Raw genomic sequence first — 23,740 nt, 5'->3', positions numbered from 1 at the left:
AGGACCCAGATCTTCAGGCAGTTTGTGTAAGTCCCACCAGGAGGGAGCAAAGAATGGATATCGGGAACTCACATTCCTCCCACCCCTCCTCCAACCTCCTGCTGATGCTTCTGTTGATCTATCCCAATTGGAAGTCGGAAGCAAAGGAGCGTACTAAAGTAGCCCTACCCACAGCTAAGTCTTCTTAGACATGGAACGGAGTGGAGAAGTTTGGGGAGAGGATTTGGAGGGGCAAATGGAAGAGATCCGACATGGTGGGTCCCTATAAATATGTATTAAAAAAAGGAAGTAACCAAGCGGCTTCATACCCTGCAAAACTGAATTTTTACTATAATGAAAATGCTGACACACACCAAACTCCAATAATATAACCCATATTGCCATGGTAAGAGCTATTATAGAAACCAATTACCGTATTTCACCAGATCCCATTTAAAATAGTTTATTACTGGCTGAGTCATTTAAGTTTTCTAAGAAGCCACAAACAGTATTGTGGGGTTTTTTTTTTTTTCCCCAGGCCAAATTCAATTTTATCTCAATGACAAAGCTTGGAGACTATTTACATAAGGGAAGTAGAAATAGGGAGAATTTACCTGAATAATTCAGAACCAAAGGCTGTTTGCTGCAAACTGCAATGTGGGGAGGGTGCCCAGGTCCCAGGAGCAGGATGAGAGTAGTGATCCGGATGGTAAGCGGAAGTCAGGGAGGCTTCTCCAGCCCCCGTATCTGCTTTAACTCCAGCTGTCCAGCCTGGAGAAGCCCCCCCCGAGGGACATCTGTCTTCCCTCTTTCCCACACCTTGACCCATCCCTAGGACTCCTGCTAACTGTTGGTTCCCAAGGTTTAAACTCTCAGGGCCCTGTGGTGCCTACACACCTTTACTCTGTTCTGCTCCTGCCTCCTTGCATGTAAATGCACACTGGAGAGTTTTCTTGGCAACCATCCCAAGAATTGGGGGCTTCTGTGTTGGAGTCATAACATCAGACTCTGCCATTGAGATGGTGCTGTGCCTCACTGAACACTCTCCAACAAACCAGTGATACACACGACGACATGGACGACTCTCAGAAGCAATATCCTGACAAGAGGATACACGGTATAGTTCCATTTATATGAAACTCTGGAAAACACTAATCTATAGCAAGAGAAAGCAGATTAGTCATTGCCAGAGCTGGGGGGTAAGAGGTACCGGTGGAGATCCCCTGGGAGGGAGTACAAGAGACCCTCTTAGGGTGATGGAAATGTTCTACATTCTGAAGAAGATGGTGGTTATGTGGGATGTACACGTTGGTCAAAGCTTTAAAAACTGTACATTTAAAATGGGTCACTTTATTTTTTGCAAATCATACCTGAATAGAGTTAATTAAAAACAAACCTTCAGTGGCTCCTATCCTTAGAGTAAAAGATCTTACTATGGCCTCAGGCTTTAAAAAAAGTCAGTGTGTCCTCACCTCTCCTACCTCCTCCCCCCTTCATCTCTATTCTTTCTGCTCTAGCCACATGGGTCTCCTTGCTGTTCAAAACTGGCCAGACCTCCTCTGGCCTCAGGGCCTTTGTACTTGACATTCTGTCTGCCTGCTAGCTGGCTCTTCTCCCAGACATCCATGTGGCTCACCTCCTCACTTCCTCTAAGCCTTTGATCAAATGTCACCTTCTCGATGAACTCTTCCTGGTCTGACTCCTGCCTGCCTCCCTTTCCTGAGCACACGTGCAAGCGTGTGTGTGCACGTGCACACACACACACACACACCATCTGCAATCAAAGAGAAGACCCTACTTGTACTGGAACACACACTGCTTTTTTTTTTGTGCTTCTCTGCCTTTGCACGTGCTGCTCTTTCTGCCCTTTCCCATTGTACCACCTGGCTGCACAGAGAGGTTAAGAAACTTGTTCAAGGTCACACAGCTATTAAATGGCAGAGGTAGGAGTCAAACTCACAGCACCCCACTCAGAGCCTATGTACTCATCCATGGCATTGTACTGCCACATACACACAAGCATGAAGGAAGGCAGTGGAACAGTTCAGGCTGAATTCCATTCTGTTCCCTTTCCTCCCCCCCGCCAATCCTCTTTAATTTTGCTCCCTCTTAGAATCATAATTAAAGGAGAGAAACACAAAGAGAGATTCTCCCCTTCAAACCTTTCTGTCCACATTAACTTCACTCTGGGGGGCCTGGGGAACTCCAAGTTCGCACAGGAAATTGCTATTGCAGCACAGCATAAAATGTATTTAAGCAATTACACTCATTTTTTTTTCTTTTTGGTAAATTGACTTCCGTTAAATGGGGATTCATTAATGGAATCTGGCTTGGGGAGAATTAAAAACAACAACAACAACAACAAAACACAACCGCTCCCTTTAATGCATGTAGTTGATGATGGGAAAAGTGGCTTTGAATTCCCCTACAGAAAGCTCCAAGTTCTTGTCTTGGTAATAAGAGAGCTCAGAGCATACTTCATGGAAAGCATTTCTTCCTAAGAAGCTTCTCCTCCAGTCAGGGTGTTGGAGGCGCCGAGATGATAACTGAGTCTGCATGGAGTCGTTGCCTAGCTGTACGCAGAGGGGGAGGAGTATTAGGAGATCCTGCTTTAAATTTCAGTATTCCTGAAAACTGATATCCTCAGGAGAACATCCACGCACTCATTTACTCACCAAGCATATACTGGATACAAGGCATGGTGCTTGCCAGTGGGTGCCACTCCCACTGGTTCCCTAGATATGGGGAGTCCTTGCAAAGCCTGAAATCTATCAGATTCAGCTGCAATGTCCCCTTCTCTGCACAATCTCCACTCCTCGGTCAAGGGCATCTGGCTTCTGTGCCCCCAGAGCATCTCCTGTGGGCTTCATCTCTCAGCTAAGCTGTGCACAGTCTGGATCTGACACAGGGTTGGAGAATCTCTGTATCCCAGGGGCAAGCAGAAACCATCTTTCCAACTCCAAAGCTGGCTGGGGAGAATATAAAATATAGGAGGTGCTTGCCACTTTATCCCCACTCCCACGCCCTCTTCCCTCCCCACCTGCCATGTGCTCTCCTCTCTGGGGGATGGAGAGGGCACCATGATGTAACCAGGGAAAAACCCTTCTGGAAATGGCTTGGTGGTGGTGGGCAAAGGGCACCAAGGCCCTTGTTGGAGACCTGACTCCTGCTGTCCCCGCCCAAAGTACCTCTCATCTCTGAAGTGAGCCTTTGTTGACTCAGCCCTGATACCCATTCTCATCACCAATGATTTCCGTATCAGTTTTCCTTTAGCCAAATGCCTAGGATTCTTGCTATGTCAAGATAAATGCTTTCCCCAGGACGAACCCATGATGTTATCTATTTTCCTGGAAGTGGGCAAGGGCCCGGGATGAATGCAGTTCTCTTTTGGATATGGACTGCTTGAATCCCTGAGTCTTAAGACTTAAGGCATCCCAAGATCTGGTTCTCAGTGGTGCCTACCCATCGCAGTTGTTCAGGCAGCTCTGAGCAGCTGAGCCATGGTATGAAGATCCAAATCCCAGCTACCTACTTGGAGGTTCTGGGGCTTGTTTGAACAAACCCAAGCTTCTGCCAATCATTCCTGCTCCTCAGTATTCTTTCTCCCCATAATCCACACCATCCTCCTACTCACCCAACCCAAGCATCATCCTTACCTCCTCCCATTCCTGCTCTCCATGGCCAACGGCAGCCAAGTCTTCTCTGCCTCGTGACCTCATCATCCTCACCTGGACTACTGAGACAGCCTTCGGATCCCCCCCCCACCCTCAGTCCATCTCTGTACTCTGTGGGGAGATTTGCCCAAGTTTCTGCCTTGCTGGAAACCCAGGAGCAAAGGCGCACTGGCTCCAGTATTATAAAGTCTAGACTTTTTCACGCCTTCCCCTCTCCAGTGACACTCACTTCAAGCCCCAGCTTCTGTCATGTCTCCAGGCTTCTGCGTATGCCACTCCCTCTACCTGGAATGTCCTTTCCTGTTGCCCCACCTGACTTCCTGGGGAAATATCACTGCTCCCATAAACCTAACCAAAAGGTCTCCTTTTCTCCACCTCTCTCTTTCCCTGCCCCCACGGGAGAAGCATTTACCTTCACTGTGACGCCTCTGCACCACGCTCATGCCCCTGTCATGGTACTGGACACACAAAATCGTAACCATCTCCCCAACTAGAAGCCAAGCTCTGTCAGAGCAGGGACAGGATTTTGTCTCACTATGTCCAGCAACACAGCACAGTGCCTGGCACGTGGAACAAATCAATTCCTTAGAACAGGGGTTGGCAAACTAGCTTGCTGTCCGTTTTTGTAAATAAAGTTTCATTGGATCACAACTGTGATCATTCATTTACATATTGTCTGCTTTCAAGCTACGATGACAGAGTTGAGTAGTGGTGGCAGAAACTATAACCTGCAAAACCCCAAATATTTATCTCGCCCTTTGAAGAAACAGTTTCCTGACACCTACCCTAAGCCTTGTAGACGACATAGCTTGTTGGTAAAAAGTAATTGCCAAGTAAGGAATAATAAAAGAATACATACACAGCTAAAACATTTCATGAGAGTGTACAAATACTTCAGTGTACATTTATGCACCAGTCCATTTAAAGCAGGACCAAGGTCTTTCCTTTGACCGTGGTTTCGTTCTCCACCCCATCTCTCTTATATAAACTCCACCCATAATGCATCGGTTGCCATATCCAATTCTGCTACAGCTCGTTCAGTCAACAAATATCTATTGTGCACCTGCCACGTGCCATGCACTGTGTGGGGCACTGGGGATGCAGCAGTGAGCAAGACAGACCTGGTCCCTGCCCCTATGGAACTCAGCAATTGTCTCAGTCACTCACACCTAATATTTAGGAAGCAATTCTTTTTAGAGATTCTCCTTCATGGAGTCTTTCCAAAGCATTCAATTTAGTTTCCATAGATGCAACTCTATTTCCTTTCACACTCATATTTCATCAGTTTATGTGATGTTTAATTTAAATCACATAATTACAATAACAAGTATGACTGGCACCAAGAGAGTTGGCAACAAACCCATCTGATTCTCAGAAAGTGCAAGACTCAGCTGGTGGGAGCATGGAGTGCACGGGCGTCGGTGGTGGGGGTGGGAGACGGTCCACAGGCAGCTGGTGCTGAGTGCCACCGGGCATCGGTCAGGAAGATCTAACAAGGCCATGGGCCTGCCAGCTACCCCAGGGAGCTGCTCTGGTGGAGAGGCTAAGAACACTTTCATTATGCATGCTTTGTGAATGAATGAATAAATGAATGAACGGACGGCAGTCTCCTGCTTTCAACAGTGGGCATCTTTTCTAATCACCTCCCCTTTGCTACTAGGAGAGTGGGAATCAGTTAATATTAAAATCCAAATTGACGAGGACTTCAGAGGACTTCCAGGCCTAAGGGCCAGCTATGTATGAATCTCATCTACAGCCTTTTCGACAAAAAAAAAAGTCCAGATCTGTTCTGTTTCCAAAGATCGAGAAGTCAGCTCCTTGCCAAATTCTCCCTGTCCACTTTGATCCACCCGCATCCTTTTTCTAGCTACTTCCTGCCCATCCTTCACGCGGCATCTTACAGCCACTGGCTCCAGAGAGTCTGGCTGGCTTCTCCTGTGTACCTTGTGGCTCCCTGTACTTCCTCTAGCCTGGTGCTTGTCTCACCAAGCACCATCCAGGGGTCTGCCTCATCCTCCAAACTGTGCGCTCCTGAAAGAAACCAGAGCTGTTCTTTCTTCTTCAGTTCTTTCCTCAGTACCTTGCATGGAAACCTAACACGTGGAAAGGCCTCAATAAATATTGCTTACTAGAAGAAGGAACGCTTGAATGAGTGAACGAATGAATGAGATTCTGCTAGTGAAAGCAGAGGGCATATGTGGGGAAAAGCAGGCGAGCAGGTGAGCCTGGAGACAGTGGAAGAGCCTCCAAGGCCATGCTTGGTTTCATCTCGGTTTCCTATGACGATGGGCCACCCCACCCCCTTGGTCCCTCAGCCCTCACCGTGCTCCGCAGTCACTTGGCAGATGCTGGTACCTTTCTGGGGGACTCTTCTCATTCTGACATGTCCCCAGTGCACTACCAGTGAGGTAATCAACGTGGGCAAATGTTCCTTCTTCCCAGCAGCAACTCAATAAACTCAACAAATTATCAGGGCTCTTCCCCGCTCAGCTAATTGTTAGCTCCAGGGAACCCACACAAGTTACATCAGGTAAACGCTTTTCCTCCAGACGCACTGCTCCCTGGAGGGCTGTATCGAGCCCGGGAGAGGGAAGGGGAGAGCTCCTGGCAGTGTCTGCCCCTGGGATGCGGGTGTCGTCACCGCTGGGGGTCCTGGGGCTCGCGCGTTGGGGGTGGCACCTTGAGAAGGTCTGGGAGTGGCTTGGGGTGTCCATTCCTCGCATTCCCTGCCCGGCTGCTCACCCAGAAAGGCTGCTGCCTGGGGCGTCTCCTGCCTCTGCGCGGAGGCCCTGTTCACGAAGCTTCTGAGAGCAGACTGGCGCTGGGTCTGCGGACAGGCGTGGGGCCGGGGGGCCGAGCTCTGGGTGACGGGGCTGGTGGCGGGTCCTCGGCTACCTTCCAGGGGCTGCCCACCTTCCTCACATTCTGTCTCCGCGTCTAAAGCAGGCAGTCCCACTCCCTTCCGGGAGGGGCAAGCCTCCGAAGATCAAGCACCCACGTGACCCTCAGCCGGAAGCTGATTGGCTCAGGGTGGTCATGTGACTCCAGTGGGGCCAATCCGACGGTGGGACCGTGCAGGGGCTTCGACGCAGAAAGGGCCTCGCGGGCCAGGCTCGTGCACAGGAGGGAGATTAGGGGAGGGGGTGGACCGGCATCGTTTCTTCCGTCCGTGCCCCCGCCCCATCACTCTTACACAACGTGCTGCCCCTCGTACATTGTTCTCCTCCACGTCCTGCTGCCTTCTGCCTGGGACAGAATCTAAGCGCAGTCTCTGCCCTGCTGCTGAATCCTTAGCCAGCCATTCCCTGCCCCCAGCCCGAGTCTCTATTGCTCCAGGTTAGACCGGAGAGCTCCCCTGGAGACCTCACGGTCCCATGGCCTCAGATATTAAAGCCTTCCCCATCAGGACCGGCCCAAGACCTGGGTGCCCTAGGAGCGTGGTGACAAAGGCACACTCACACTTTCCCTGGACCCCCTCGCCTTCCTGGCTCAGGTCTCTGCCTATGTGGAGATCCCACTTGTCTGGGTCACCACCTATCTTGTTCCTCTACACAGAGGCAATAGGTTTAAGGAGGTCAAAGATTAAGGGCCTGGCCTCTTGAATCAACACAGCCCTGTATTTGAGTCTGGGCTCCACCGTTTACTAGTTGTGTAAGTATGGGGATGTGCCAAAATTTCTCTGAGCCTCAGTTTCCTCATCTGTGCAATGGGAGTCCTGTGAACAGCTGTGCTTGTGTATGTAAGGTGTCCAGGATTGTGCCTGACACACAGCAGGTGCCTCACAAGTGTGACATATTTTCCTCCCTTGCTTAGTTAGTTCTGAGAGGAGAAGGGATGGGATCTTATCATTGCCTTGAACCCTACCTTCCAGAGCACACAGGGATTAAATAGGAAACCTGGCCTAGGTTTCCCTGGAGAAGTAAGGGTGCCTGCATCCAGTCTGGTCACAGGGCAGTGCAGGGGGAAAAGGACAGGGCACTCTGAATGGCACCCAGGGTAGCCGGTCCCCGTGGCAGCCACCTTCCCTTCTCCCTCAGTGGCTCCAGCCTGGCCTCCACCAGTCCTGCTCTCTCAGCCTTGTCCATCTTCCACCTGTCACTGGCAGACATGAGTCAGAGAAGGGGCCTGTCCCCCGCCCAGGGAGGGTGCAATGTATGTCTTGTAGAGGCCTCTGGGGATTATATTTGGATAATACTTCTCATCCTGAGGAAATGTTTGCAGATGGCTTCCGGAGGAGCCTCCCATGCCAGCCTCTGCCTGCCATTCGACTGCCATTCTGAGCTGGAGCCTCATCGATGTCCCCTCCCCCTCCAGGAGGAAGCAGCTAGCCAGCCCTGCCTGAGAGCCGGGCAGCTCCGAAGCCTTGGCTGAGGGCATGAGCCTCCAGTCGGCTGGAGAACGGATGGTCTAAAACATCTCAGGGATGTGAAGGCCAGTGAGCAAGTACCCTAGTCAGATGGAGCTGGATTTGGATCCTGCCTCCACATCCACTGGCTGTGTGACCCTGGGAGACTGCTTCACCTCCCTGAGTCTCTCTTTCCCAGTGTGTGTCTCACAGTGCGTTGTGACAATTCAGGGTGATATGGTGATGCTCGTAAACTCCTGCTAAGGATTCCAGACACAGCTGCCACATACTCTCGATCACAGCATGTCTCCAAGCAGCAAGGGAGACTCATGGGCAAAGTGCTAACACTTACTGAATAGAAAGCAGTCTGGGGTGGAGATTAGGAACATGGGCCCTGGAAGGTACCTGCCTGGGTTCAAGTCTCAGCTCTAAACTTAACCAGCTGTCTAACTGTGGGCAAGTAACTGACCGGCTTTGGGCCTCAGTTTCCCCTTCTATTTACTAAGGATAACAATAGCACCCACCTCATAGAGTTGACAGGACGTCTCAGTGAGGTAATAGGTATAAGAGCTCTCAGTACAGTGCTTGGCACATAGCAAGTGCTCAAAGACCCTTTGCTATTATTATTGAGGGCCAACGATGTGCCGGTGTCGTATGTACACTTTCTGAATAACAAACCAGATGTCTAGCCATTAGTACAGTGGAGCAAAAGCAAGTAGAGGGGAGAGGAAGGAGATAGGAAGGAAAGAATGGACAAGTAGGGGAGAGGAGATTTCCTGTCTTCTCATATCGCTGACCTCTATCACATCTGGGCTAATACTTTTGGTTTCAAGTGGCAGAAATCCAGATCAAATCAGCTTGGAATAGAGAAGAAATGACTGGCTGCTGTAGTGAAGCCATAGCTGGCTCCAGGGATGACTAGACCCAGGGACCCAAATGCCACAAAGCCCCTCTCTCTTTGCCCTATCTCTGTTGTGCTCTGTCTGCTGGCTTCATGCTTTCCACGTCAAATGGCGACGCTCAAGCTGGACCTATGACCACCCTTAGGAGCTCCGATTCATCCTCACACCTTCACTTCCAGAAACAAGACAAAAATCCCTTCCGTTAGTTCTAATTAGGAAAAGGTCACTGGAAGCCTCTGATTAGTCCAGCTAGGGGGGGTGCCTACTCCTGGGGCCAAGAGCATAGGCCCCTGCTAGAACTGTTTGGAGGACAGTTCTCCAAAAGAAGGGATGTGTTCAGAGGGAGGGAGGGGTCGGTGTTAGGCAGACAAAATGAAAGATGTTCATGGTAGTTGAAAGAGGCAGGGGGCTAGACAAAAAAATCAGGGACTACTCTTCCTACCCTGTGGCATAATGGAGGGGCTCTGTCAAGGCCTGTGAGCGTCATTGTGGGCGTTCTCTCCCCTAAGTTGGTCTTGTTCTAGACCTCATCCTCTCCTCCTTTGCTGTGTCCTGTCAGAGGTAAGCAGGCATGCCTGGCCCCTGCCATGCTGATTACATGCTTGCGCCTGATTATCTGTTCCACTTCCTATCCGCTTGCCCACTAGGCCGCTGGACTAGGAGTAGACGCTTCACTTTGACCAGCCCGTGATCTCAGTAGTAGTAGACCCAGGTTGTGTTTGTATCTGCACGTGCTAGTGTGGTTCTGTGGGCTATCCAAGTCAGTCTACCCACAGGACTCAGGGCATTCTATGAACTGGGGATAAACTGACCAGATCCATCTGGAACAAGAGATCCATCAACCCAAATGAGAAGTGTCTCCCCTGAATCGCATACGTGTTGAGATTTAGACACCTTATTCTCCTTCTACCTGCCCTCCTCCTGCAATACTTGGCCTTGTTTCTTGTTGGCTTCCTCCTCTCCTTGGCCCTAGCCAATGGAGTTCCTAGACTCCCAGTAGAGGCAAAATACATGGACTTGAGAGTCAAACCAACTTGAGTCTGAGGCCTGGCTCTGGCACTCATTGCTACGTGGCCCTGCAAAACTATCTTCCTCTCTAGGCTTTTCTGGAGACGATATACTTAAAACATTGTCGTCATTCTTTTTTTTTTTTTTTTTAATTTTTTAAAGATTTTATTTATTTATTCGACAGAGATAGAGACAGCCAGCGAGAGAGGGGACACAAGCAGGGGGAGTGGGAGAGAAAGAAGCAGGCTCATAGCAGAAGAGCCTGATGTGGGGCTCGATCCCATAACGCCGGGATCACGCCCTGAGCCGAAGGCAGACGCTTAACCGCTGTGCCACCCAGGCGCCCCTGTCATCATTCTTATTAAAATATTATGGTCACATGGGATTAAGTAATAGTTCTTGGCATGAGGTTAGTGCCAAAGAGCCTAGGCCTAGTGCTTGTGACCCTGTCTTTTCCACCAGTCTGGCTTCCAGGAAATTTCAGATGCCTCTCTCTACCACCACCTCCTTTCCTAAGACATATCCATCCTTCAAATGCTGCTTATAAGTGGCCGTCAAAGAATCAGCCACATTGCTCCACAACGCAGCTATTTATTGAGATGTGTGTGCATGTGCGTGCATACACGAGTGGCAAATAAGTGAGTGAATGAACTGAAAGAATCTAAGAGTGAATTAATTGGTAAGCAAACGAGTGAATTAGTGACTTAATGAGTCAGCAAGTGAGTGAAGAAGAGTGTGTAAAATTGAGTAGATCACGCTCCTTGCTCCCACAACTAATCCAATAAGCGGTGGCATAAATTTTTCATCTTTATTAACATAAGGAGGGGTTAAGAATAGCACAGGAAACATTACAGACCACCAGCTGGCTGAGAAAGCCACTGTATTCCTTCCCTATTGCTGCTTTAACAAATCCCTACCAATTTCGTGGCCTGAAAGAACACAGTTGTCTTACAGTTCTGGGTGGGGGGAGGGGCAGGAGTCCAAAATGGGTATCACCAGGCCAAGATCAAGGTGTCTGTAGGGCTGCGCTCTCTGGAACTCTAGGGGAGGACCTGCCTGCTGGTCTTGCCCAACTTCTAGTGGCCACCTCGTTTCTTGGCTTGTGGTCTCTTTCTCCATCTTCAAAGCCGGCCGTGCCGCACCTTCAGATCTCTGACTCTGACCCTCTGCGTCTGCCACCATATCCCCATCTCAGACTTTCACCCTCCTGCCTTCCTCTTATAGGGACCCAGGTGATTACATCAGGTCCACCACGTAACCCAGGGTAACCCTCCCATCTCAAATCCTTAACAGAATCACATCTGCAAAGTTCCTTTTACCGTGGAAGGTAACACAGTCATGGGCTTCCAGGTTTCAGATGTGGGCATCCCGGCAGAGCCATTTTCTGCCCTACCACAGATACTCCATTCAGAGGGCACATGCAGGCAGATTCCCACCCCACAGGAAGGGGGTCGGGGGGGGGAATCGAGGAAGCATCAAAGCATTTATCCGATGTCCGAGCCCAGGTTCTTTTGCTCTTCTTCTTGTGTCTTGAGCACTGGGATTTTTATTATTATTGTTATTATTTTAATTTAAATTCAATTAATTAACATATAATGTATTATTGGTTTCAAAGGTAGAGGTCAGTGATTCATCAGTCTGATGTAATACCCTTGAGGACTGGGATTTTTGAAAGCTTCTCAGGTGGTGCCAGCATGGTCCCTAATTCGGGGAGCACTGTGACAGAAGACATGCCAAGAGCACGTGCTGCTACAAGTGAGGTTCAGATCTGCCCCGAGATTTCTGGAGGAGACAGATCAAGAGCACGGTGTGTCAACTCTGAGTGCGCATTACTGTCAGTGTGGGAGATTTTGGAACAACTTCGTTTGAAATAAGATTAGAGTTGCAAGTTGCAAAGATAGTACAGAAATTCCCTATAGACCCATCACCCAGCTTCCTCTAACAGTAGAGTCTTACATGACCATGGTACTTGTATCCAGAAGTCAACATTGGTTCGGTACTGTGAGCCCAATGGAAGACTTCATTCAGATTTCCTGAGTCTTTCCGCTAATGCCTTTTCTCTTGGTCCAGCATCTCCCAGAGCACTGAGATGTCGAGTCTACTTGATCTCTAATCTGTGTCAGTTTCTCAGGGTTTCCTTGCTTTCTCGAGACCGTGACATTTTTGAAGGGTACTAGTCAAATGTTTTGTAGAATACCCCTTGGGTTTGTCTAATATTTTCTCATGATTAGACCAGGGGTTACAGAATTAGGGCAAGAATACCATTATTGGCTAGGGTGGTATCTGTCAGCTTTCTCCACTAGAAAGACAATTTGTCCTTTTCCACACACTATTCATTAGAAGTGAGTCCCGACGTCCAGCTCACGTGGTAGGGGGGGTATCGGGTCTGTTACTCCTATCGCTTTAGTTAGTTCTTCCCCACGGCTTTATTACCACCTCACTGCTCTTTATTGATAACGTTGTAATGAGTGACACCCAGAGCATAAGCGGCAAAGCTAGAATTTGAATTCAAGTCTGCCTGGCTCCCAAAACCATGTTCTTTCCACTTCCCGTTATCATCGCTAAATCAAGAGGATCTCACAGTGTCTAAGGTGAGCGCTTCCCCTCGGCTTGCCTAGATAGTGTTTTTCAAACCAGTCCATGGATTGTAACCCACAGTTACAGTGGGTCATGAGCTCAGTCTGCAGGTTGCACTTTGAATAACAAAATAGACCATAACAGAAATGGCATAGAAAAGAGTGCACCACACACGTAGTAAGTATCATTTGTTATAACTTTTTTACTGTAAACTCTCTGTTTAGAGACCTTTATCTTTACAATAGGAACAAAAATAGCAGCCGCCCCCTCCCCCCACCCAGGGGCACCTAGTGGTGCTGGCTGAGTATCGGAGTCTAAGTTTCAGCTTAGGTCGTGATCTCAGGGACGTGAGATTGAGCCTCACATCAGGCTCTGAGCTCAGCGCTGTCTGCTTGAGGCTCTCTCTCCCTCTGACCCTCCCCCGCCCCATGCTCGCTCCCTCTCTCTCTAAAATAAATAAATCTTTTTAAAAAAAATAGCACCCCCAACACAACACACACACACACACACACACACACACACACACACACACACAGTTATTATAAATATTAAAGGAATTGATATAAGTAAAGCACTTAGAACAGAGACGGGCACACATTAAGCATTATATAAATATTATGAAATATGCTTGTGCACAAACGGGTCATGATGTAAAATGTAATTCTTATTGTAAACTGCAATGAACAAATTAGAAAACACTGAACTCATAGCTCCAGCCTGCGATGTCAGCAGTTTATGACCTCCAGGCATCTGCCGGTTTTTGTGAAGTTTTATTGCAGGCATAACCACCCTCCTCCGTGTGTGTATTGTCTATGGCTACGTCTGAGCTACAATGGTAGAGTTGAGTATGTCCAATAGAAACCATATGGCCCACAGAGCTGAAAATCTTTCTTATCTGGCTCTCCAGACCAATGCCCTTGCCTAGAGGTCATCTTATAATACAAGGGATATTAGATGCCTCTCTGGAGGCCATGTGGCCCCGTTCTGCTACTGCCCTGCTTACCCCTGCAGAACATTCTAGGCTGGGAGACTGCTGGGTCCTCGGGCCTTGAGTAGCTCAATACCCTTCTATCCCGGACCGATGCCCACACTTGCTTTATTTATCCACCTCCATGGCTGTTCATGGTGGAAAGCTGGAAACATGGTACATCGGTCAGGGTCCCAGCAGGAACCAGATGGCCACTCAAATGAGAATAATTTGAGGAGTGTTTAATAAAGAGGTTATTTACAAAGGGAAGGGCAAGGTGTAGGAAAGCCACGAGGGATAGCAGAGTCCTCAGAGGCTAGTATAAGCATAGTTCTTACCACCGTTGGCAAGAGGGGACAAGGAGAGGGAGCAATTCCTGAAGCTGGAAGGAGTCAGTCATTTAGAAAGGACAACTTGATAGGAGCCAAGGAGCCAAGGAGTCCAGGGTCCGAGAGCCAGCTCCAGGTGACCTCTCTAGGAGGAAGCCAGGAGAATAAATGCCCTGACATCACCTTCCTCTCTTCCTGATCTACTGTTGGGAACCACAGTGACCAAACTGAAATGGAAGCCACAGGGTGTGAGACCCACTGATGTGGTCTGTGTGGGTCGGCTTCCCAGGGCACATAGAACAGAGTGGAGAAGGTTGGAAAGACTCAGCTACCAGTGCACATAGCATTGACTTAGAAAGCCAGCCGTACTGACCCTCCCTAAGGTTCTCCAGACTGTTTCCTCACTTCATCCCTCCAAGGCGAGAGTGTGGCCTAAACACCACAGGGTGGCCATAGCTTTTACCTTTTACTTCTTTGTCTTCCTAGACCTGCTAGGCTCTAGATGATTATCATAGGATTAATCCTTCTGGAACTTTTCATCATGAGAAGGGTAGAAGGTCATGAACGGAGGCACAAATGAGCTGCTGAGGCTTTTGTGAGACTGAGCCGAGTCTGATTCTTATCTATAGATGTTAGCCAAGTTCTTCCTCACAACCTGTCCTTCCATCTCGGAAAAGAGCTATGTCCTATTGACCTTGGCAGCCCAGCTCAAATTCAACAACCAGGTGAGCCAACCCCTGGCCCTTGGGAGAGAGAACCAGAGTGATGAACACTAACCATGCTGAGAAATGTGCTCAGAATAATTTGTTCCCACTGGCCTGACCCCACTGCACCCACCACTAGCCCAGACTTCCTCCGCTGGCATCTGAGATCGTATAGGCCTCTAAATACAGCCACAAAACTACAGCGTGTTATCTGGAGGGTCTTTCCTGGCCAGTCCAAAGCACCCATTTTACAGATATGAAATCAGGGACTTACAGGAAGGAAGGGGCTAGCATCAATAGCCCAGCCACCTTGTGGCAGAGCCGGGGCTCAAACTCAGGACTGGGGACTCCATCGATTTCCATCTTTCCTTTACAGCAGATGGAAGTTGAAGGCAGTCTGGGAGGCTTGGGAGTGGACTGGGAGCCCTGGAAACGTGCTCTAGTCTCAGGCAAGTTTCCCTGCGAGGCTCAGTTGCTGAAGCTGCACGCTGGAGCCATTGGCCCCCAAGGCACAAGTTCTGGGGGGGCAGCAAGAAGCACAGGCTTGAGTCAAGCAAATCAGTCCAAATTCAGACTCCCACCTGTTAGGCTATTCTACCCTCATTTTTCTGTTAACAAGGCTCCATTTTCTAGTCCTATATATTTGGTAGTATCATCAACCACCAGTTGTGTTAACCCCGGTGCCATACAAGCAAGGACCTCAAAGTGTCCAAAGGTCACAAGATGACACTTTTATCGTCTTTTCTTTAACCTTCAGTTGGAAGACTGGTAGAACATTGTCAACGGCTTTCACAAAAAGTCAGAAGCCAACTAGTTTGAGCGTAGCCATTAGAGCTCTGTATTCTAACCCCGAGAGCCAGGGACCCCAGAGATGAGAGCAGGGAGGCCTCCTGATAGCCAAGGATTTGACCCCAGTTTCATGGACTCAAGTTTAATGAGTAAAACCCCTCAAGGTTCTCCTCCCTCTGCCCACCCCACCCCAGTTTCTTCAGAGAAATGAAGAGTTCAGATGTATATAGCCCAAGTGCTCAGGTTTTAAATTAGACAACTTTGTCCTGACAGGAACCGAGTCACGGCTGTCATACCTGATTATTTTTAGAGTTACTACTAAACTCTTTGAACGGCATGAGCTGCCACCATTCAAGGCAAACAGAAAGACTTCACATTTTATCATGACAGCTCTAGAGCCATCCACCTCCTCGCGTTCATTATTTCCATCCTGACTTTGGAAGGCATCATGTGGCATCTTGACAATCTTACGGTGAGGAAGGCAGGCCCCATGGCTCATTACTACATCCGAAGGACTGAAAGCTCCCATAGTTGAGCAAAGCCCATTGCCTCCAGGAAGGCAAGGAGAAATATTCCAGGGGAAGACCTGCTCCCAAGCCTCCTCTGGATGAACCATCATCTCACATGAGAAGCAGAAATGGACCCTCAAGTAGCCAACCAATAAGAGTAGCCATATGCAAATGCCACAGGCTGGTGAATGATGTCACAGTCCCCTCTTCTGACTCAATAATGCCACCACCACTGAAAAGGCTGATGGCAGACCGGAGCTCTTGCAGAGGGAAAAATTCACCGCAAGCAGAGCACCTTCTAGATTGCTCCTGGAGTGTGGAGACAGAAGTCTCTGCTGTCCAAATTACTGAATCCAGAAAAAAAAATGACCTTATGAACATGGGAAAAGAGATCCAGCTGAGGCCCAAGGTGAATGTCTCTTCTTACATCCACTTTTTGCTGAATTACAGGAACAAGTTCAAGGAGCAGCAGCCAAATACCTACCTTGGCTTTAAAGAGTTCTCTAGAAAGTGTTCGGAAAAATGGAGGTCCATCTCAAAGCACGAAAAGGCCAAATATGAAGCTCTGGCCAAGCTCGACAAAGCCCGGTACCAGGAAGAGATGATGAATTACGTTGGCAAGAAGAAAAAGCGGAGAAAGCGGGACCCCCAGGCGCCCAGACGCCCCCCATCATCCTTCCTGCTCTTCTGCCAAGACCACTATGCCCAGCTGAAGAGGGAGAATCCGAACTGGTCAGTAGTGCAGGTGGCAAAGGCCTCGGGGAAGATGTGGTCTGCAACAACAGATGCTGAAAAGCAACCGTATGAGCAAAGAGCAGCTCTCCTGAGAGCCAAATACCAAGAGGAATTGGAAATCTACCGTAAACAACGTATTGCCAGGAAGGGCCTCCAAGGGTCAGCTAAGAACCAGCGCAGAGGGAAAACTGACTCGGACAAAGCTGATGGATCCAATTAGAAATAAAATGCCATTCAACTGTATTGCCTGTCGCTGGTCTCCTGTATGGCGTTAGTGCGGCCACGCTGCTGCTGCTTTGAGGAAGTGAGTGGGGTGGTGGTTGAGATTGGGGTTTGGAAGCTGATCCTGGGGAAGGCTGGCTTTGAGAGAAGGGCAAAGGCGGTGTGTGAGGTCAGTAGCTACAGGGCTTGGCTTGGGCAGGTGGGATGGGAGTCTCCAGGTGTAAAGTGGAAGTCATGGAGGTAGGGGCATCCTGGTTGCAAGTGCTTATTTCGGGCAGAAGACCCTCCTCAGGGTCAGATGCATGAATGCCAGTCCTGCCATCATCCTCACCAGCAGGGCCAGAAGGCCTGGAGTTCAGGTCAGGCTCCCAATTGAGGCCCCAGCAGAGGCTGGGAAACTGGAGTTGAGGTGGGCTTTGGGGTCTTGGTTTCTTCAGTAATTCCAGAACTGCTCCTCCACTGAGCCTTAGGTATCATCGGCGCGCCAGGAGGAGCCCCCAGGGTGGTCCCTCCTCTGGTGGGAATGGAATGCAGGGCGGATTTTATAAACACGGGCATCTGACTCTGCCCAAGTCCTATGACCTGGAGAAAACCTGTCATGATTTTGGTGGGTATCCACCCAATCATTTGTCTGTGGTTAGAAGCATAGAACACATGGAGTGGACAGTTACTGCCTTTATGACCATCGGGCATCCATTCCTTCTCCTCTTGCTCACAGCACCCGCCTCTGAAGTCCCCTGGTCACACTGATTGGTTCAGTTACAGGCATGTGACCCAGGGTGGTCCAATCAGAGTGGACCACAGAACTTGTGCATGGGGTCCTAGGGGAGAGCGCTGTCCTGAGGCTGCTGCAAGCCATCTGCCTCGTTCTTGGACCAAAATGTTAGTCCTTTTGGCATCAGAGTATAGTCTTGGACTTTTCACTGGAGATGAGCCCATGATGTTTCATTTTTTTTGTCTAAGGCAGTTTGAATTAGGGTTCTGCCACTTAAAATGAGTCAAAAGTGGTAATTTGACACAAATGGGATTGTTCTGTGTCGGTGCTGTATTGTTCAGGCAATAACACACCATGAGCAATGCTTCTTATCAATCAATATAGGTTGGTATGGAATATTTTGAAATGGCTCCTGACTTCTCAACATCAAAAAGACTGGGCCAAAATGTAAAACTGCCTTTTTGTCACCGCGTTATGCATGCAACAGACTTCCCTAATTCCATCTCCACTCCTATTCCAGGATGGACTTAGACTTCATCCTCTACTGCTATTCGAACTTTTACTCTCAAAACAAAAGTAAAAATACATACTTTGAAAAGTCTTATAGAACTGGAGAGCCTTTAGGGAATAGAAGGTGATACAGTGGAGTGATTCAGAAGTTCAAGGTCTGGAGTCAGGCCATTTATGGAAGACTCACGTGTGCCAGATCCTGTGTTGGTTATCGGGAGGCCCTGCATAGACTGCTGTCAGGTTCCTGCCCTGTAAGAACTTTCCTTCTGATGAGACGGATGTGGGCATAAACTACAGCACGACAAAGCACGATGAAAGTGAAGGCTACACAGAATGCCAGGGGGTGGGAGTGGGTACTCCCTACCAAGGCAACCTTTGAAGTCTTCAGGGAGGAAGCAGCTTTATCCTACTTGGCAACCTTGTACTGGTGCTGGCAAGACTCCTTTTTCCCATTCCCCGTTCCCTACAGCTGTTGTTCCAACTTGGCTCTGCTTCCCCTCCATCCCAACCCCCACTCTCTCAGGAGACGCCCTCATTTTCTGTTTCATTGAGAAAACAGAGATCATCAAACATAAGTACTCTCAGTTTTCTTCTTTCTCAACATGTAATCCACACCCATCCCTTTCTCCTGGTCTCAAATCTCACAAGAAGCTAGAATGCACTTGCAACCCAATTCCCCTGCCTTCCTCAGGCCCTTACTCCTCATCGTAAAGATGCAAATCCTTCAGCCCTCTAAGCTTGCACAGGTTGGCTTAGTGCTGTGAAACAGGTGGTTCTGATCTTAATGTCTGCAGGAACTTGGGCAAGTTCTCTCCTCTGAGTCCTCCCCTGTGCAATGGGGATAATGCTCACTTTACAGGTTGTTTCAGTGAATAAATGATATAATACATGCAAGAGCATTTGGCACAGTTTTTCACACCTATTATGTACTGTGGTGGGCAGCCTCTAGGGTGGCTGTCTCATGATCCACCCCTGCTAGTGTCCATACCCATGTCCCATCCCTTCTTAAACATGGGCAGAACCTGTGACTCACCCATAGAATGAAGCAAAAGAGATGAACTGTGACCTCTGTGATTATGTAATGATCTATAAAACTCCATCTTGCTACCTGATTTGCTCTAGAGACTTTGCTGACTTGATGAAGTGGCCAAGCTGGGGAAACTCACGTGGCAAGGAACTATGGTCAGTCTCTAGGAGCTGAGGGGGGCCTCAGACCAACAGCCGCAAAAAAAACCCAAAACAAAACACTAAAGCTTCTGGTCCTACAACCACAAGGAACTGAGTGTTGCAGCAACCACATAAGCAGGGAAGTGAGTCCTTCCACAGTTGAGCCTCCAGATGAGAACCCTGTCCTGGTTGACACCTGGACTGCAACCTTGTGAGGCCTCACAGCTAAGCTAAGCTGTTACGGGATTCCTGATCCACAGAAACTGAGAGACAATGAATGTGTGAGATAGTGAATGTGTGTTGTTTTAACCCAGTAAGTGTATGGTAATTTGCCTCATGGCAATAGATAATCAATACAGTACTCCATCAATGCCAGCTTCCTTCTAATTTTAGAAGACACTGTCTTTAACCTTATTTCTCCCTCCAGATTCTACTTTATCTGTTTAATTTCCTTTCTTTTGTATCCTCTTGAAGGTGGAGGAGCCCCTCCCCCTCAGGGCAGATTGGATCCTGACTTGTACTCCTCTGTAGTGGTTCCAGTTGGGTTGTCTTGCTTCCAGCCTGACCTACAGGCTCTCGGTGGGCAGCAGCTGTGTGTTGTACCACACTCCTCTCTGGGAAGACGGCCACCACACAGCTAGGCCCAGCCCTCATGCCGCCCCTTTCTGGTTTCCTGTTTGATTAATTACACGAATGTGGGTGGCCAAGTCAGAGTTTTGACAACAGTCTGCATCGCCCCTGCTGAAGAAGAACTCCATTAACATTCCTTTATGAAAAAGTCGACAGGAGGGTGTGAATCTGCAGGTTTCTAATGATTGTAATGGAATGACAGTGAGGCAGAGGGAGGGAAAGAGGAGGAGGAGAAGGGGGAGCCAGGCCTAAGACAGTGGGCTAGAGGAGAAGCAGGCAGGGAGGCTGGTGTGGTGCCAGCATTCCAGACCCACTCAGCTGGGCTCTGTGGCCCTGTCCTTGGGAAGAGGAAGGCAGAGTCTTTGGGCCCATCACTGTCTCAATGAATGAATCACTGCACCCTGATCCTTCTCTCCCAAAGCTTTTCCTATGTTCACTTATTCATTCATTTATTCATTTATTCAACAAATATTTATGTAAATCTTATGCCTGCAATATACCAGGAACTGTTCTGGTGCTAGGAATACAGCAAGGTCCTTGATCTCTTACATTCCAGGGAGGGGGAGACGGATAATAAGTCAACAAATAAACACACCAGATCATTTTTTGATAGTGTCAAGTGCTCTGAAGAAAATAAACAAGGGTAATGAGATAAACAATGACAAGTGGGGTTGAGGGCACTTTAAATCAGTGGTCAAAGATGACATCTGGGTTCAGATTTAAAGGACAAGAAGGAACCAGGCATGCCAAGGTCTGAAGAAAGAGTTCTTCAAGTAGCAGACAGCTAGTGCAAAGGTCCTGAGGCAGAAGTGAGCTCGGCATATTAGAGGGAGAGTAGGGAGGCCAGACTGACAAGGTGTGAGAGGCAGTTGGAGTGGGACAGACCTTGGAAAGGAGTTTATTTTGAAATCTAAGTGCAATGGGGAGCCACAGAGTTTTCTGCAGGGAGAGCCATGTGCTTTCATTTTGACTTCTGGTTATTGGTCATTTTAGCATCTTCAGAAACCATTCAGTGCCAACGAGGGGATGAGAGCCCCTCCAAGGTCTGCAAGAGCAAGAGACAAGGCTAACAAATACCAAACCCATGACATTTTTCTTTTTTGGAGGGGAAATAATCAGGACCCTCTACTTGGTACTCGTTGGAGCAGCTGTAAGCTAAAAATCAAACATGGAAAGTCTAAAACTTCTACCCCTGTGATTCATTTTCCCCAGGGATGGGGAGAAGGGTAGGCATGGGTGGCAGAATATGCCATAAGGACATTTCTTCCCAGGTCTCATATGTGCATGTGGAACAGCTTCCACTCAACCAGTGGTTCTCAACCTTGAGCCTGCATTAGGCTTGCCTCAGGGCTTGTTAGCACACAGATTGCTAGGCCCCACTCCTAGAATTTGATTCAATTTTGGGGGGAGTTGGACCTAGAATTTGCATTTCTAAAAGTTCCCAGGTGACACTGATGCTACCAGTTGAAGGCCCACAGAGGAATGCTTCTCCCTCTTGCAACCCGGGCATTCACTTGGAAGAGTAATAAGAAGCAAGACTTATCTGCCTAGTGGGTTTGAGAAGAGGCGCTAACCATACCCTTCTCCCCCCTCCCCCAAAAAAACTTGGCTGCAGAACGTGTTCAGGTCTGAGCTTCAATTAGTTCATTGGTAATAGAGGCAACAGGTTGATCCTCATCTGTCTTTCTCCTGCACCCGCCACTGATTCCAAACCTGACAAGAATAAGCATATTTATTTATTGGGTTTGCCTTAAATCCCAACAGAGAAGTTGATACCAGTTGCAAAACAATTGGTTACCATCTGGAACACACAACTGTGTTGGGATCTTTTTTAAATATATGTTTTATTTATGTATTTATTTGAAAGAGAGAGAAAGAGACAGAGCATGAACAGGGAGGTGGAGGCAGAGGGAGAGGGAGAAGCAGACTCCTAGCTGAGCAGGGAGCCTGATGCAGGGCTCAATTCCAGGATTTTGGGATCATGACCTGAGCCAAAGGCAGATGCCCAACCAACTGAGTCACCCAGGCGTCCCACTGTGTTGGGATCTTATAATTGATTTTACCTTCCACTAAATCATCAATTGTTTGAGGACCACAAGATCCAATTTCTGGGCTGTTAAGCTCAAGGATCAGGTCCATGGATAGGGCATGGTCCTTAGGGTGATATCACCAAGGCAATGATGCTCCCTTGTCCTGTCATGTACCTCTAATCACACTCTCCCAAATTATACTTGCCCTACAGGTGTGCTGGAGAATAAATGACGTATCATTGTAAATGAAGTCTGGTGTGTAGGAAGTACCCTATGAATGAGGGTGCCTGCCCTGGTCTCTAAAGGATGGTTTAAAAGAGGTGAGAACAACAAACAAAAGGGCAGTTGAAGCAGGAGGAAGCTTAGCCAGGGGCCCAGATGGGGCCATGTGATGCTCCAGGCTGGTCTAGACTTCTGGGTTGGTGGGATGCCATGAACATTCTCGAGTGGCCCATCCCCTTATAAGTTTCCATGCACTAGCTCTCACTACCCACTGCTCCCTTTCCAATCCCTTCTCTGCTCTGGCTGCCTGATTGATGTTGTAAGACTTCCCCTTCAACAGTAAAGTGTTTCAGTGGTTGCCCATCGCCTATGGGAGTCTGACGTAGCATAATCAAGCCACTGCTTCCTCTGCACTGTCGCCCACACTCAGCTTCTCAAGTAGCTCCCAGTGATCCCCACCTCCTGATATTCACAGTCTTGTATAATTCCTCCCTTTATGTGTGGGCTGGACCTAGTGACTTACTTCTAATGAGCGGAATAGGGCGAAACTGATAAGATGTCACTTCTTTACTAGTGACTAGGCTACAAAAGACGATCTCTGTCTGTCTCTCTCGCTTGCTCAAAGCAAACGGACATGTTGAAAGTTGTCCTGTGGAGAGGCTCCTGTGGCAAGAAACTGAGGGTGGCTTGCCTGCCAGGAAGGAACCCTGCCCACAGCCACGAAGAAGCTCAGAGTTGGACCACTCCCGGGCTCCTGTGCACACCTTTACTGCAGCCTTGTGACAGACGGAGATCAGCCACCTGATTCCTGACTCCCAGAAACTAGGCTAGTCAATGCTGTTGTTTCATGCTACTATGGTTCGGGGTAATTTGTTACAAATCAAAAGAGAGAACAATATAGATTATGGTATCAAAAGAGGCATAGTATCATGAAAAATATCTAAAATGTAAGATGGCTTTGGAATCAGACCATGGGGGGAAGCTGGAAATATTTTGTGAAGCTTGTTAGAAAAACCTGAACTTTGGGGGCGCCTGGGTGGCACAGCGGTTACGCGTCTGCCTTCGGCTCAGGGCATGATCCCAGCGTTCTGGGATCGAGCCCCACAACAGGCTTCTGCGCTATGAGCCTGCTTCTTCCTCTCCCACTCCCCCTGCTTGTGTTCCCTCTCTCACTGGCTGTCTCTATCTCTGTCGAATAAATAAATAAAATCTTAAAAAAAAAAAGAAAAACCTGAACTTTGAGGATGCTGCCAGTGAAGGCTCAAAAGGCAGTGAGGACATGTTACTGGAAAGTGGAGGGAGGGGATCCTTGTGACGTAGTGGCAGAAAGCTTAGTGACACTGTTGTCCGCAGTTATGTGGAAAGCAGAACACGTGCCTACTCAACTCAGTGATCCAGCTAAGGACATGTCCAAGCAAAGTGTTGAAGGCACTCTCTGGTTTCTTCTTGCTGCATAAGTGAGAAAGGGAGATAAATTGAGGGAAAGATTGTTAAAAAGGAGCCAGGACCTGATAGTTTTGAAAATTCTCAGAGTCCTAAGACAGCAAAGGATACTAAAAATCAAGAAATGGCTTTCCTGCACTGTCAGGGAAAGGCGGTCTGGAGATAAAGTGAGGGTGTGACTGTCCCGCCTTTGGGTGAGAGCTCAGGAAGATCAAAAGAGCACAGTGTCAACCCAGCAATTGCACTACTAGGTATTTACTCAAAGGATACAAACACTGTGATC

At 48.5% G+C, this 23,740-nt stretch overlaps 2 protein-coding genes across 2 annotated transcripts in view; one reads left to right on the top strand and one right to left on the bottom strand.

The window, feature by feature from the left end:
- Nucleotides 1–23,740, bottom strand: part of CSMD2 (CUB and Sushi multiple domains 2) — a 571,607-nt gene that overhangs the window by 296,905 nt on the left and 250,962 nt on the right. The gene's annotated exons all lie outside the window — the stretch shown is intronic.
- Nucleotides 16,157–16,738, top strand: HMGB4 (high mobility group box 4). Its single transcript, XM_045782385.2, has one exon. It carries the CDS (start codon nucleotides 16,157–16,159, stop codon nucleotides 16,736–16,738), a length of 582 nt encoding a protein of 193 aa, XP_045638341.2.

The sequence above is a fragment of the Ursus americanus genome, chromosome 33, assembly GCF_024610735.1.
Source record: "Ursus americanus isolate L20-20 chromosome 33, mUrsAme1.1.p, whole genome shotgun sequence".
NCBI lineage: Eukaryota > Metazoa > Chordata > Mammalia > Carnivora > Ursidae > Ursus > Ursus americanus.
The sequence above is the reverse complement of the archived record's forward strand: the minus strand, read 5'-3'. Positions and strand labels throughout refer to the sequence as shown.

What these genes read in the sequence shown, in the direction of transcription:
- HMGB4 (XM_045782385.2), top strand. Translation starts at nt 16,157, where the DNA reads ATGAACATGGGAAAAGAGATCCAGCTGAGGCCCAAGGTGAATGTCTCT.